A 15,403-nucleotide genomic window follows, 5' to 3' on the forward strand; every position below is an offset into this window, starting at 1 on the left:
TGGAAGTCCAATCTCAGGGTGGCAACATGGTCAGGATCCAGGGAGGGCCCTCTTGTGGGCTGCAGACTGCTGGCTTCTTGTATCCTCATGTGATAGAAAGAGAGAGAGCCAGCTCTCTGGCTTCTTCTTGTAAGGGCACTAATCCTCTTCACAAGAGCTCCACCCTCATGACCTAATCACTTCTGAGGGCCCACCTCCAAATTTGATCACTTTGGGATGAACATTTCAACATATGAATTTGAGGGGAGGGGCACAAACATTCAGTCCATTGCACCCTCTTTAGAGTTGATACCTCCCAGTTCCACACTCCTTTCCTTCCTGGAACTTGTCATCATTTCCAGTCATTTACATCTCTGTATCTTCACTTTATCCGCCTCCCTTATTAGACTGTAGAAGACATGGGGCAGGGACCATGTCTATTTAATTCACCACCTTGCACCCAGGCCTCAGTACGGATGTGCTAAATGAATGAATAAATCTAGAGTGAACATCAAAAAAAAAAAAAAAGAAAAGAAAAAAAGGGGAAAAAGTAAAGGAGTACATAAACCACTATTTACTTAGCTAGAAACTGTACCAACATGCTGCAAGCTGTTTTAGAGTAGACATGGCCACTCATTATCTGTTCCTGTAGCCATAGACTCTACTGTGAAGAAAGACTGATAGGGATGTTGAAATATGTAGACATACAGGGAGATTATGGCTCAACACAGTGGCATATATTTGTGAATTTCTTGCTTATATTTGGCATACATACATTTATGTATATGTACTACTGTGCGCATACATATTTGCATCTTATAAATCCTCATCCTCTAACAGCATTTTCTACTTTGTAGCATGCTGTCACCTATATTGCTCATTTGAAACTGACAACAATCCTAAGAGTCAGGGAGAGGAGCATTATTCTCATTTTATTAAAGATCATCTGTAAAATCTCCTATCAAACCACATCATTGGATAGATGAAGAAGCTGACACCCAGAATGAGAGAGGGGCTCCCTCCAGGCTACACAGCAAGTTAGTGAAGAGCTGGTATTAAAACCAGATCCTTGCCTTCTTCTTTATACCTTAGGAAGAGTGCTGGGAGGGGGTCTCAGCATGATATGCAGGGAATTCTGTGCCATTAAGAAATCCTATCTTGCATTTGATAGAATGGCTTTGCTACCTGTGAGGTGGGCCTCTCAGAGAATCCAGCCAACTGTTGTGGTCACCGAAGGAAGGCTATGGGTTCTCTAGAAAGGCAAGATCAGGGTGCTGTGGCTTATCTGATTCTGGCTACACTTGCTTGTACTGTGTGTAGGTGTGATCATTGTAATGCAATATTCATACCACTCTGTTTTTGTTAGTTTAATTTCGTTTTAGTTTATCAGTAGTAAAATCCCTGCTGGCATGTCATTTAATTTGCTCCCTGTGCTAATGATGATTCTGAAGCCTTTTACAGAAATGATTATATGGTAATACCAAATCTGATGGTGGATTCAAGCCATCATTTACAGTAATAGGATCATAATGAAGATCCCTGGGGAATTTCTTCTTGTAATACTGTTGGGGAGCGGGGCAGGAATCTGCTCAACTTCATCTTACATTATTAGAAGATCCTCACTGGGGACCTCTCAGGGAAAAAGGTCTTTTCTGGCTTTGATGCTGAGGCTCAGGGAAAAATAAAGGGTTGTAAAGCAGTGGCCCTATGGGTGGAGCTAGATGGGGCAGCCATACCTGCCCTCAGGATAACTCATGAAAAGGATGGGATTAGAGAAGGTGGAGACCAGTCACTGCCTGTCTCTTTCCACGCGCATTCCCACTTCCTGTGTAGACCGTGTTGTGCAGATTTGACATTTGCCGAGGTTTGGAGGAGGGTCATTCCATGTGCCTGCTTTCCAGCAGTACTGCCTCCCTGCCTGGTACTGATGCGCAGTGTGAGCCTCATCAAGCCAGGCACTGAGGACAGAATGAATGAGATCCCGTCTCTGCCCTACAGACTGGGGACAAATGCGAGCACCTGAGTTTCAAGGGCTGGAATAGATGTCTCTGTGGGGGATGGAAGTAGGGGAGGAAAGTTTTGTGTTTAGTGAGGACCCAGGGGAGGAGGGAGGTGTTATCCTGACTTAGAGAATCAGCAAAGGCTTCCCAGAAGTGGTTGAACTGGGTCTTAAGCCCTGGTGGTGTTTTCCTGGCAGAAATGGGGTAGGGTTCAGGAGAAGGTCATTCCAGGCAGATGGGGCCTTGGTAGGCCAGAAACCCTGAGGGCTTCCTATTGTCTGAAGGGCCAGGACAAATTCTGTGGTGAGGCTGGAGCTGCCCTGTGACTCTGCCATTCTTTCTTGCCTTGATTCAAAGGACCATCGGGGAGCCTCCAAACAAGCATTCCAGTGTTCCTCCTTTGCTTTGGGGACCAGGAGGAGTGTGGAGAGGAGGGAGTGCTCTCGTTCTTTATGGCTCAGAGGCAGACCTCAGACCATGGTGTAACGTTAAGGGAAGGCAAGTTCAGGCTCCATAGTTAGGAAGAGCATTCTAACAATATTGGGTGCTTACTGTTGAAATAGACCACATGGTGAGGTAAGGAGCTCCCCATCAATCAGTGCCTTGCCCAAACACCAAAAGCTAGTTAGACTAGGGTCAGAATGCACACCAGAGGGCCTGACTGCAAAGAGAGTGCCCTTTTTACTACCCAGAGGCCTGTGGCTGCCATGTATAAAACACCACAGAATTCTGAGCCTAGGGTTAGGCCTGAGCTAATGGAGGTGTAGAGACTTGCTGACTGTTTTACATCTTAGTTCCAAAATAATGAGCAAACAGCAAGCCATGACATCAGGCATTTCCTTTTATTGGCTTTTAGAAGACTCAGAGGTGCTGGGAACATCGTCTGCAACCTCACTGAAGAATGTGGTGAGAAAAATACATGTATGTGTGTGTGTGTGTATGTCTATCTGTGGTACATCGCTGAGGTTGCTGCCTGCTCTGCCGGGGGCTCAGAAGCGCTTCTGGAGGGCAGTCTGGATGTTCTTCAGCAGGCCCCACTTAGCTCGGTTCTTCCCACGCCCATCTGGGGTTACCACCTGCAATCAGAAGAGCCATGGTACCAGCCACAGGAGAAACAGTAGTAGCTTCCAGGAGCATGGCCACTGCCGTGCACTAGACCCTCACACATTATCTTATTAACCCCTCATGATGGCCATACAAAGCAGGTGTCACTGACCCCCTTGTATGAATGAGGACACTGAGGCTCAGAAGGATAAGGTAGCTTTTCGCTTTTCTAAATTTGGACTCTTAATATGTAGCGAGACTGGGATTTCACAGACTAGGTTCGACTTCGTCTAAGCCACTGCATTTAACTGAGTGCTGTGACCTCAGGTGGGCTTCACCATAGAGCAGCCCTCCAGAGTGTCCCTCCAGCCCCTGGAAATTGCTTCTGTCATAGCTGTTATCATTTGTAAATTCCATTAATGTGTTTGACTCTTAACAGACTGAGCACCTTGACTGGGTTATAGGGGAAGTGAGTCTTTCAGTTCTGTAATCACAACATTGGTTAAGGTAAAGAGAAGGTTCTTAGAGAAGTAGATGAAAGGTGAATAGAACCACAATTTGTAAATCTTCCAGTTGTCTCTCTCTGATGCTTCACACTGTCTTTGATCGCAATGAGCGATCAGAGTACCTGGAAAGGGCAGACTACCTGTACTGCGCAAGTCTCCTACAAATCTAACCAACTCAGCTTACATGTGGATCTCCCTGTTTTACCTCAGAGGTGCTGGGTTTCTTCATGCTTCTGGTCTGGCAGCATTCCTGTTCCTTCCCAGTACACATTTACTGAAGAGGTGTTTAGGGAGTGAGGCTGAGATCAGGGATGAGGGATAGCCCAATGGATCAGTGGGCTCTGTCTAGACAGATCAGGACTCATGGGGCAGATGGGGTGAGGGTGTGGTTTGGGTGGTGAAGAGTGATGTTTGTACAATGTCCCTATATACAAAGCTTTTAATTTTTTATATTTGTATTAAAAAAAAAGAGAGAGAGACACTTATTACCATTATGCCTTTAGTTTTATCAAATTTTTTAATTTTAAAGAGAAAAGGGTTTCTTGCAAGATGAAGATATTATATACATGACACTAGGTTACACATTGCTGGATAAAAATGGAGATAACACAGAGAGATAGCCTTGGTAAAGATAGTAGATATAGTGTAAGATATACACATTGAACTATCAAGGGCATTAATGAAGGGATAACAGTGTTGTGGTGGGGTTAGAAATTGACTCATAAAGCGCAGTGGATTTGAATTCTGCTGTAAAGCAGTCAGGGCCTCCAGAGATAAAGACTATGTGTGATGTGTGAGTGGGGCAATGAGGATTGGGACACGTTTATGAACAAGGGGATGAGATGAAACAGGACAAAAGAAATAGAGAACAGAACTTGAGATACTAAAGAATTTGAAATGATAGTTGACATCCTCTTCCCTGCCCCAAATGCTCAGATGGTTTTTCAAATGAATTCTAACAAACTTTTGGATAAAGTTGTCCTAGAAAATCGGAAAAGAGCAAAAGCTTCCTACCTCATTTTATTAAGCTAATAAACTATTGATTCCAAAGCCAGATAAAAACGATATAAGCCAAACATTATAGGGCCAGTTCACTTATGACCATAGATACAATAATCCAAAATAAAATCTGAGCTAACTAAAACCAAGTATGTTAAATAATCACATCATGATCACATAGGGTTTAGTGCATGAATGCAAGTCAAGCGTAACATCAGAGAATCAATGTAATTCATTTCATTAAGGCCAAAAAGAGAAGAATCATATGATTATCTCAAATAATACAAAAATGCATAAGATTGTACAGCTCTCAGAAATTTAGAAGTAGAAAGAAATTTCCTTAATGAGAATTATACACCACAAAAACTAAATGCAAAATCATCATAGCTCAATGGAGAAGCATTAAGATCAGGAATAAGACAAAGCTATCGAGTATTTCAGCTTCTATTTTCTGTAAGACTCATGCCCCTAGTCAAAGGTATAGGGAAAGAAAAGACATAGAGGTTCAAGGATTGTAAGAAAAAGCTAAAGCTATCATTATTCATAAATGATAGGGTCATAGCCTGGAAAAACTAGCAAAATCAGCAGATAAACTCTCAGAATAATAAGAGAGTTTATCAAGATTGCTGGAATCTGGGGCAACTTAGTAGCTTAGTTAAGCATCTGCCTTCGGCTCAGGTCATGATCCTAGGGTCTTGGGATCGAGTCCTGTGTTGGGCTCCCTGTCAGTGGGGAGCCTGCTTCTCCCTCTCTCTCTGCCCCTGACCCTGCTCATGCTTTCCCTCTCGCTCTCAGATAAATGAAATCTTAAGAAAAAAAAAGATTGCTGGAATCAAGATTAACCTCCAAACACTAACAGTTTTTATTCTAAACCAGCAATACATTAGAAAGTATAATGAAATAAAAGATAATATTCGTAATATCTACAAAGTCTGCAAACAATTACGTTAACCAGGAACATGTAGTACCTCTATGAGAAGAATTTAAAAGCCTAAGTAAAGCACATTGAAGATGATTTCAATAAATGTCAGACCTATTACAAAAATATCAAATGCCTCCAAATTAATTTAGAGACTCAATGCCTTCCTAATCAAATTCTATTCTGGATTCTTTCTTTTTTGGGTTCTTTCTTTTTTGGATTCTTTCTTTCTTTCTTTCTTTCTTTCTTTCTTTCTTTCTTTCTTTCTTTCTTCTTTCTTTCTCTTTCTCTCTCTCTCTCTCTCTCTCTCTTTCTTCCTTCCTTCCTTCCTTCCTTCCTTCTTTTAGTAATTCAATTTACTTACTCCAAAATTTATATGAAGGAACAAATTCCTATGATTAGTTAAATAAACGTTAAAAAAGAAAGAAGAGTAATGGCAGACTTACCTTAGCAGTTCATCAAGACAGAGCACAAAGCTGAGGTTAAACAATAAAAACAGTGTGGTATTGATACAGAAACAGACAAAGTTACCTATAGGAGGCTGTAGAGAGCTCAGAGACAGACTCCTAAATATATGGCACTTTAATATAAGATGGCAGTGGCACCTTCACTGTATATGAATGGAGAAGACATTGCTTGGTGGATGCTATTGGAAAAACTGGCTCACTAGATGGTCAAAAACAGTGCATCTTATCCAGCATTACACACAAAGGTGGGCTTTGGATGGATGGAAGTTCTAAATTTGATAGGTAAAACTAAAGTTAATAAAAGAATTATGTGGAAGATCATCTTTGTGATCTAAGCCTATGGAAGGACTTTCTTAAACAAAACTTCAAAAGGTCAAACCAGAAAGGAAAAATAATTGATGACTTTGATCATATCAAAATGGAAGTTTTCTGCTGTTTCATGAAATACACTATGAACAAAGTTAATAGACAAATGTCAGAACAGAGAAGATATTAACAATGTCTAATACCACTATCTGGAATATATCAGGACACTTTGCAAATCACCTAGAAAATGAAAAGTGCAATAGAAAAACGGGCAAAGAATATTTTGCAGCTGTTTACAGAGGAGGAAATCCTGAAAACTAATAAGCATATGAAATGAATTTTCAAACAATAAGGAAACAGCACTTTGTACCTATTGGATTAGCAAAATAGTAGAAAACTGGATTGTGCCACATGGAGGTGGGGGCTGGGATACAGGGGCCCTCATTCATTCCTTATGGCCCCACACATGCATGCAATGAAATCAAGTATGCACATACTCTATGACCCAGCAATTTCACTCATGGCATATATCTGATAAGGGGTGAATTGTGTCCTCCCCAAATTTATACCTTCAAGTCCTATCCCCAGTACTTCAGCATGTGCCTGTACAGTTGACCCTTGAACAATGCAGGGACTGGGGCACTGACCCCCTGAACAGTTGAAAATCCATGCATAACTTTTTAGTGCCCCCAAACTTAACTACTAGTAGCCTACTGCTGACCAGAAGCCTTACTGATAACATAAACAGTCAATTAACATGTTTTATATATTTATTATATGCTGTATTCTTACAATAAAGATAGAGAAAAGAAAATGTTATTAAGAACATAAGAGAAAATACAGTCCTGCATTGTAAAAAGTCAGTGTATAAGTGGACCCACACAGTTCAAACCTGTGTTGTACAAGGGTCAACTGTATTTGGAGAGACGACCTTTAAAGAGATGATTAAGTTAAAATGGGGTCATTAGGGAGGGCCCCAATCCAATCTGACTGGTGTCCTTATAAAAGGAGGAAATTTGGACACACAGAGACCTGCCAGAGGTGCCCTCGCACAGGGAAAAGGCAGGTAGGTCTGCAAGCCAAGGAGAGAGGCCTCCGAAGAAACCAGACCTGCCAACAACGTGATTTAGGATTTCTGGCTTCCAGAACTGTGAGAAAATAAATTTCTGTTGTTTAAGCCACCCAATGTGTGGCATTTTGGTATGGCAGCCCTAGAAAACAAATACAATGTTCCAGAGAAATTCTCACGCCGCCACCCTGCTCACAAAATCAGGAATGAGGCTGTTCACTGCAGCACTATTGGAGGTCACCCCGGTGTCCATGCTGGCTTAGTGGACAGGTACCATGTGGTGTCCAAATGAGGTATCATCAGAAGTGAGGGACTAAATGTGCATAATGACATGGCCAGAGCATAAAAACACAGTGTTTAGGGAGAAAAGGTGAGAAACAAAGTAGGATATGTGGCATAATACCGTTTGTGCAAATTACCAACACATTCAAAACAATATATACCATGTAAGAATTCATAAAAGCAGTAAGATACACATAAAATGTGTTAGAATGGATGTCTGGGAAGGAATGGACACAAAAAGAAATACATACAGAGACAAGAAAAGGGCCTTGCATAAACCAGTGTTGAAAATGGACCATAAACTGAAGTGTATGATTAACTCAACCCTCTGTGTATAAGGTTAAAAATAATAGGTCCAGCTTGACCTAAATTATCCTCACTCCAGGGCTCAAATCTATCTGCAGAGCAAGTAGGGAGAGACTAATAGGGTTCTATTTGCATGAAGGATCAAGGGGCTCTTTGGCAAAGAATAAATCCTAGGGAGATAGTGCAAACCCATTTTTATTTCGTTTCAGGGCAGGGAGTCACTGTGAGTATGTGGGCGTTGTGGGATAGATTTTGGGCAGTTATTCTGAGTATGGGATAGTGTTGGTTGCTCCAATTGTCCTGCAACCCCACTTCCTGAGGTTGCGGATCTCAGCCTAGACAGGAGATCTGAAGTGGGGACCGAAGTAAAACCAGAAGGGGGTTCTCATGAACCCAAGGTAAGATGCCCAGGAAGCCAGGCAGCCTGGCTCTGTGCCTGGAGTTCCAGTCTGGGCAGAAAGGGAGCAGCACTGCAGAGACTCAGAGTAGCTGGCAGGGCTGTCTCCTGAGCACATGGGAGACACACCAGGGGTGATCCCCAGTACAGAATGAGAAGGAATTTGAGGGGATGAATGGGGGCAGGGGTGGGCACACTTCCTAAAGAGCTATCAGGGAAGATGCAGAACAGTAGCAGTTTGTGACTATTTTCGGGCCTGAATTTTTACTTCCAAATGTGATGTAATAAGGGACATCTGGTGTACAGACTGTGATAGGCAGAGTAATGGCCCCCAAAGTTGTCTATGTGGTGATCCCGGGAACCTGTGAACATGTTATGTTACACAGCAAAGGGAATCAAGGTTCCTAGTCAGCTGGCTTTAAGATAGAGGTTATGCTGAGTCATCAAGTGCATCCAATGTGATCACAAGAGTCCTTCAAAGTGGAAGAGGGGGGCGGAAGAGAGCCAGGGAATGTGAGAAGGTGTGAGAAGTGTGTATGTGTGTGAGAAGGACTCAGCCTAATGTTTCTGGCTTGGAAAATGCAGGAAGGGGCCATGAGCCCAGGAATGCAGGCAGTTGCTAGCAGCTGGAAAAAGGCAAGAATAAACTTTTTCTAGAGTCTCCTGAAGGAACACAGCCCTGCTCACACCTTGTTTTTACTCAGTGGCACCCATTTTGGAGTTCTGATCTCCAAAATTATAATAAGTAAATGTGTATTGTTTAAACTGCTACTTTGTTACGGCAGTAATAGGAAACCAATGCATAGATGGAGAGTTCCATTTATCATGGGAAAACTTCTTGGAAGTTAGCAGAGATTTGAAGTTAGAGGGAGACAAAGTAAAGAGGCTCTTTGCAGAAATGGGAATGGTGGTCAGGAGGGACCCTGGGGACTAAAGGAAGAGGGACTAACAGACTAAAGGATATATGACTTGTCTAAAAACACATTTCTCCGTTCCTTCAAAACTATCAGTTAGGCTCTTCGATGTTAGAGGCTGTTGGCAGAGGGCTGTGGGCCGAGAGGAGTGAGGAAGCCCACCAGGACACCTGCCTTCCTGGTGCTTACAGCCTAGTGGAGTTGGGGCTAGGCACACCAGGCCAAGCAATGCTCAATCTTGCCTCTCAAAAAGAAAAAAAAAAAAGTCCCACTCTCATTGCTGTTAGCTTGGACAACATCATTCTTCCAGCATGAGGTGCCAGGGCTCCAGGGTGGGGCCCACCAGCCCACGCTTAGCTGAATCTGACTGTGGTGCAGGGGACAAAGAGCTCCAGCTTGGATGAACACCCAGGTTCCCACTCAACTCCTCCTTCCTGAGCCTCAGTTTCCTTATCTGTAAAATAGAGGCAATAACTCCCTGCCTCCAGTGGCTGGTATATCAGTGATAACGAATAGACAGTGTCTGACATAGAGTCGGCCTTCAATAAATGGGACCTTTAAAAAGCATTCAAGTTAATTTTCATGCTTCATGTATTATACTTCGAATAAAATCCCTTAAAAATCAGCAAGTCACAGACTATGAAAATCAAATATGAAAGGTGTTATTTCACTTCCTTTTCTAAAGTACATATGATGGAAATATTGTATTTTGGATAAGGAATGATTCAGCTACCTCATTACAGCATTTTAAATGAAACCTTTTAGGAATACCTGCACAGAACCAATGCCAAAGGAAAAGTATTTCGATTTTATAGGAAAGAACTAAAGTCATTACTTTTATGAAGCTTTATAAATGTCATTCAAACACACCATCTTATTTTCATTTGCTATTGAAGCCTTTACTTATGCAAATCATGACAAATGTTAAGGAAGCCACTGTTTCCCCTAGAATGCTAATATAATCACAAAGAGGGAAGAAGAATTACTTCTGAAGGAAAAATCTATATTGCAGCTCTGCGAGTCAGATAAAAATGAAGCTTCCAGAAAACCTCATTAATTAGTGCTCTGCTCATTTAGAAATTGTGTTAAAAAGTAAAGAAACTGGAATGAGTTTCCTTCCCATATAGGGAGTACAAATTAATCGCATAAACACAATTTCAGGGGGAATGTTATTTCTTGACTGATTGCATAAAACACTTAGCTTTCAGGCATCTTATGATACTTTGTAATTATTAATTTTATTCATCAGTTTATTTCTTCACTCTTTAATTTAGACATTCATTCATATATTCATTTGTTTGGTCACATTTTCAGTCATGTATTCATTCAATAACCATTAAGAACCTGCGATATGCACAGTGCTGTGGTAAGCATTGTGGGAGCAAGAGAGATGAATTAGACGTGAAGTTTGTTTTCAGGGAGTTTGGAGCTCAAGAGGAAGGACAAAACATCTACCTAAAAAGGGCCAACACATTTCAGTCTCTCCACCTCTGTCCTTGACCCTAGCATGTAAAAATAACAGGAGATACATTTAAAAAAATTAGTAACAGCAAGGGCAAGACATTTTTGAGGAATTCCTAAAAAATTAGAAGGCAGATGGAATTAGAGGAAGGAAAAATCCATAATCAAAAGGACATCCTGCAAAATATGGTAGCAGCTGTGGGTGTCCCATGCTTGGGAGAGAAGGGTGGCAGCAAGAATGGGGTTCTGAGGCACCTGCCTGATGGGGAACTGGTGGGAGTAGAGCAAGAGGAGTGGCAAGTTTGACCTTCTCATCCCACTTCCTTCCCAGGTGAATGTCTGACCTCTGTGGGAACGGGAAGGGTGCATGTGGGTGCTGACTCCAGAAGCAGTCCAGATGGACTAGAGAGCCTCTACCTGCAACAGAGTTGCTACTGGTACACCGGCCAACAGCATAATCCTGCCCCCATCCTCCCTCCTGCTTCCCTTCATCACTAGAAGTAGCAACCAATCAGATTCTCTTCTGCAAACATTGGACCTGAGACAAAGGGAGCTTTGCTAGTCAGATTGTGTTGGACACACAGAACTTGGGCCAAGACAATCCAAAACCACAAGCAAGCTGAATTTAGGGGAGGAGATACTACAAACTAGCTGAAAGTGGTGCAGATTCAGAGAGAAGCAGACATAGAAAGGCGGGCAGAGGGAGGACAGAGAGACAGAGATAGGAAGGGAGAGGAACTGATGGCTTTCCAGTTCCCTTGGAGATCAGATGTATGTCCTGGCTGGAAGTGGTCTCACGAGACTCCTCTCTCTCCAAACCATAAATCTCCCTTTTCAAAAGCTGAAATGGATGGACTTACTGTTTTTCCTCTAAAGAATCCCATGATTAAGCCATGTTCTTATTCCAAAGAACATCATCATGGTTATATAGTAAGATAGCTCTGGGAAGTCTTGATATTTTTCTTCCTTTCTCCTTTGAGTATCAGTAAAATCATATTCATGAATGTATATCCCCTGGGGATATAAAGAAGAGTCAGCCTTGAATCACAAAGAAGATAGGAATAATCCTATCCCTTCTTTTTGGGAGACCATTCTGACATGCTCAGTGGCTATTCCTTGACTTTCAGATAAATAGTAAGTAAAAAATTTTTAGTATGACTATGTCCAAAATATTTCATGGGACATACTTATACTAAAAAGTGTTTTTTATATGTGTCCCATATTTATGTTTGTTAAATCTGGCATTGTACACTTGCTTTGAGTCACCACCAGGGCTAATAATAAGCTCTTTTTTTTTGTCCTTCTCATGCCACAAGTATCTGTTTAATAGACCCTGAGCTCCTTGAAGGCAAGGATTATGTCCTATTTTCCTCTGAGTCCCTACATCCTAAAAGAATGCCTGGCCCAAATGTTTTTTGAATCAAACTGAATTAACAATTTTCAGGCCTCATTTGCTAAGTTGGTTGAGGCAAGCAGCCTTCTCTTTGACCTGAGTTAACAAGTTTTCTGGGATTAGAGGGGGCGGTCACACAGTAGGTTCTGTGATCTCGTGATTATCCTAACAGCTGCATCAGAACTTATAAAGAAAGACTGTCTGAGAAAATATGTGCACAGTACCTTGCAGATGTCACTCCATTGCCCAGGACCATTGTCATTGATGGCTCTAACTTTAAACAGATACTCAGTGTTGGGGGTCAGGTTGTGCAGCTCCAGATTCTGCTGCATTATATCCCGAATTTGCCCACAAAGCTCTGTCCGCACATTGTTAGGAGGGGTAGTAATGAGTTCATAAAATTCCATCTCAAAAGAGTCCACGTCTTCTGTTGGGCATGTCCAGTAAACCTATGAAGCAATGACCATGAGGGTGTGATACTAATACACACTATTCAGCTTTCTTTCCCATAAAGATTTGTGTCATTGACTATCAGTGGGGTGAGTTTAAGCTGACCCCATCTCCTCCAGTTGCTGAGGACTTTGATGTAGACTATGTGCAACAGTCTTGAAAGGCTGCCTGATAAGGCCTGCCACGATGCTCGTGATGCATTTCAAGAACAGAAGAATGCTCCTCTGGGTTCAGTTACCATCAGTCAACATGGCAGTGACCACTGGTCTCCTGACACAACCAAGTAAGGTAGCTTCCATTTATTAAACACCTTCTATGCATCAGATTCTGTGTCTGACATTGCCTAGCTCACCTAGTCTTCACAACTCCCTGGAGGGGAGATTTTATTATCCCATTTTATAGTTGAGGCTCAGGAAGGTTATATTTAGCAAATTCTAATGGAACCACAGACTACCAGAAGATGAAAAGTGTATCTATTCCAACCCTCTATTTTACACACAAGGAAGTGGAGTACCAGAGAGGTGAAAAGGCTTACCCAAGTCATGGAGAATATATGTTCACACTCAAAACATAATATATCAACTTTTGGAAAGAGATATATCAACAATTGTCAATTAGCGGGTTGTGCTTGGCATATAAATATTTTATAATGATTATATTTCTTTTTTTAAATGATTTTTTATTATGTTAGTCACCATACAGTACATCCTCAGATTCCAATGTAAAGTTCGATGCTTCATTAGTTGCATATAANATGTAAAGTTCGATGCTTCATTAGTTGCATATAACACCCAGTGCACCATGCAATATGTGCCCTCCTTACTACCCATCACAGGTCTATCCCAAACCTACACCCCCTCCCCTCTGAGGCCCTCAGTTTGTTTCTCATAGTCCATAGTCTCTCATGTTTCATTCCCCCTTCTGATTACCCTCCTTTCTTTATCCCTTTCTTCCCCTACCGATCATCCTAGTTCTTATGTTCCATAGATGAGAGAAATCATATGATAATTGTCTTTCTCTGCTTGACTTATTTCACTTAGCATTATCTCCTCCAGTGCCGTCCATGTTGCAGCAAATGTTGAGAATTCGTTCTTTCTGATAGCTGAGTAATATTCCATTGTATATATGGACCACAGCTTCTTAATCCAGTCATCTGTTGAAGGGCATCTCGGCTCCTTCCATGATTTGGCTATTGTGGACAATGCAGCTATGAACATTGGGGTGCATATGGCCCTTCTCTTTACTACGTCTGTATCTTTGGGGTAAACACCCAGTAGTGCAATGGCTGGGTCATAGGGTAGTTCAATTTTTAACTTTTTAAGGGACCTCCACACTGTTTTCCAGAGTGGCTGTACCAACTTGCATTCCCACCAACAATGTAGGAGGGATGCCCTTTCTCCACATCCTCTCCAACAATTGTTGTTTCTTGACTTATCTATTTTTGTCATTCTAACTGGCGTAAGGTGGTATCTCAGTGTGGTTTTGATTTGAATTTCCCTGATGGCTAATGATTTTGAACATTTTTTCATGTGTCTGTTAGCCATTTGTATGTCTTCATTGGAAAAGTGTCTGTTCATATCTTCTGCCCATTTTATGATTTGTTTATTTGTTTCTCGTGTATTGAGTTTGAGAAGTTCTTTGTAGATCTTGGATACCAGTCCTTTATCTGTGGTGTCCTTTGCAAATATATTCTCCCATTCCGTGGGCTGTCTCTTAGTTTTTTTGACTGTTTCCTTGGCTGTGCAGAAGCTCTTTATCCTGATAAAGTCCCATAAGTTCATTTTATCTTTTATTTCTCTTGCCTTTGGAGATGTGTCGTGAAAAAGGTTGCTCTGGCCGATGTCATAGAAGTTGTTGCCTATGTTCTCCTCTAGAATTTTGATGGATTCCTGTCTCACATTGAGGTCTTTCATCCATTTGGAGTTTATTTTTGTGTATGGTGTGAGAGAGTGGTCAAGTTTCATTCTTTTGCATGTAGCTGTCCAATTTTCCCAGCACCATTTATTGAAGAGACTGTCTTTTTTCCACCGGATGTTTTTTCCTGCTTTATCAAAGATTAGTTGCCCAAAGAGCCGAGGGTCCATTTCTGGGTTCTCTATTCTGTTCCATTGGTCGATGTGTCTGTTTTTGTGCCAGTACCATGCTGTCTTTGTGATCACAGCTTTGTAGTACAGCTCGAAATCCGGCATTGTGATGCCCCCAGCTTTGTTTTTCCTTTTCAACAGTTCCTTGGAGATTCGGGGCCTTTTCTGGTTCCATACAAATTTAAGGACTATTTGTTCCAGTTCTTTGAAAAATGTCCTCGGTATTTTGATCGGGATAGCATTGAAAGTGTAGATTGCTCTGGGTAGTATGGACATTTTAACTATGTTAATTCTTCCAATCCATGAGCATGGAATATTTTTCCATCTTTTTATGTCTTCCTCAATATCTTTCAAAAGTGATCTATAGTTTCTAGCATATAGGTCCTTTACGTCTCTGGTTAAGTTAATTCCAAGGTAACGCATGGTTTTTGGTGTTATTGTAAATGGGATGGATTCCCTAATTTCTCTTTCTTCAGTCTCGTTATTCGTGTATAGAAATGCAACTGATTTCTGGGCATTGATTTTGTATCCTGCCACCTTACTGAATTGTTCTATAACTTCTAATAGTTTGGGAGTGGATTCCTTTGGGTTTTCCATATAGAGTATCATGTCATCTGCAAAGAGAGACAGTTTGACTTCTTCTTTGCCGATTTGGATACCTTTGATCCCTTTTTGTCTTCTGATTGCTGTTGCAAGGACTTCTAGTACTATGTTGAATAATAGTGGCGAGAGTGGGCATCCTTGTCGTGTTCCTGATCTTAAGGGAAAGGCTTCCAGCTTTTCCCCATTGAGAATAATGCTTGCAGTAGGCTTTTCATAGATGGCTT

At 41.6% G+C, this 15,403-nt stretch overlaps 1 protein-coding gene across 1 annotated transcript in view; it reads right to left on the reverse strand.

Moving 5' to 3' along the window:
- Positions 1-2,909: 2,909 nt before the first annotated feature.
- The window catches only part of TRIM42 (tripartite motif containing 42), a 29,377-nt gene continuing 16,883 nt past the window's right edge, over positions 2,910-15,403 (reverse strand). The window contains exons 4-5 of the mRNA XM_002925283.3: positions 12,267-12,491; positions 2,910-3,055 (exon numbers count right to left, since the gene is read on the reverse strand). Coding sequence (XP_002925329.1) covers positions 2,969-3,055; positions 12,267-12,491 — 312 coding nt within the window. The 3' untranslated portion in view covers positions 2,910-2,968. The remainder of the gene's footprint in view (positions 3,056-12,266; positions 12,492-15,403) is intronic.

The sequence above is a fragment of the Ailuropoda melanoleuca genome, chromosome 6 (assembly GCF_002007445.2).
Source record: "Ailuropoda melanoleuca isolate Jingjing chromosome 6, ASM200744v2, whole genome shotgun sequence".
In the NCBI taxonomy this organism is placed as follows: domain Eukaryota; kingdom Metazoa; phylum Chordata; class Mammalia; order Carnivora; family Ursidae; genus Ailuropoda; species Ailuropoda melanoleuca.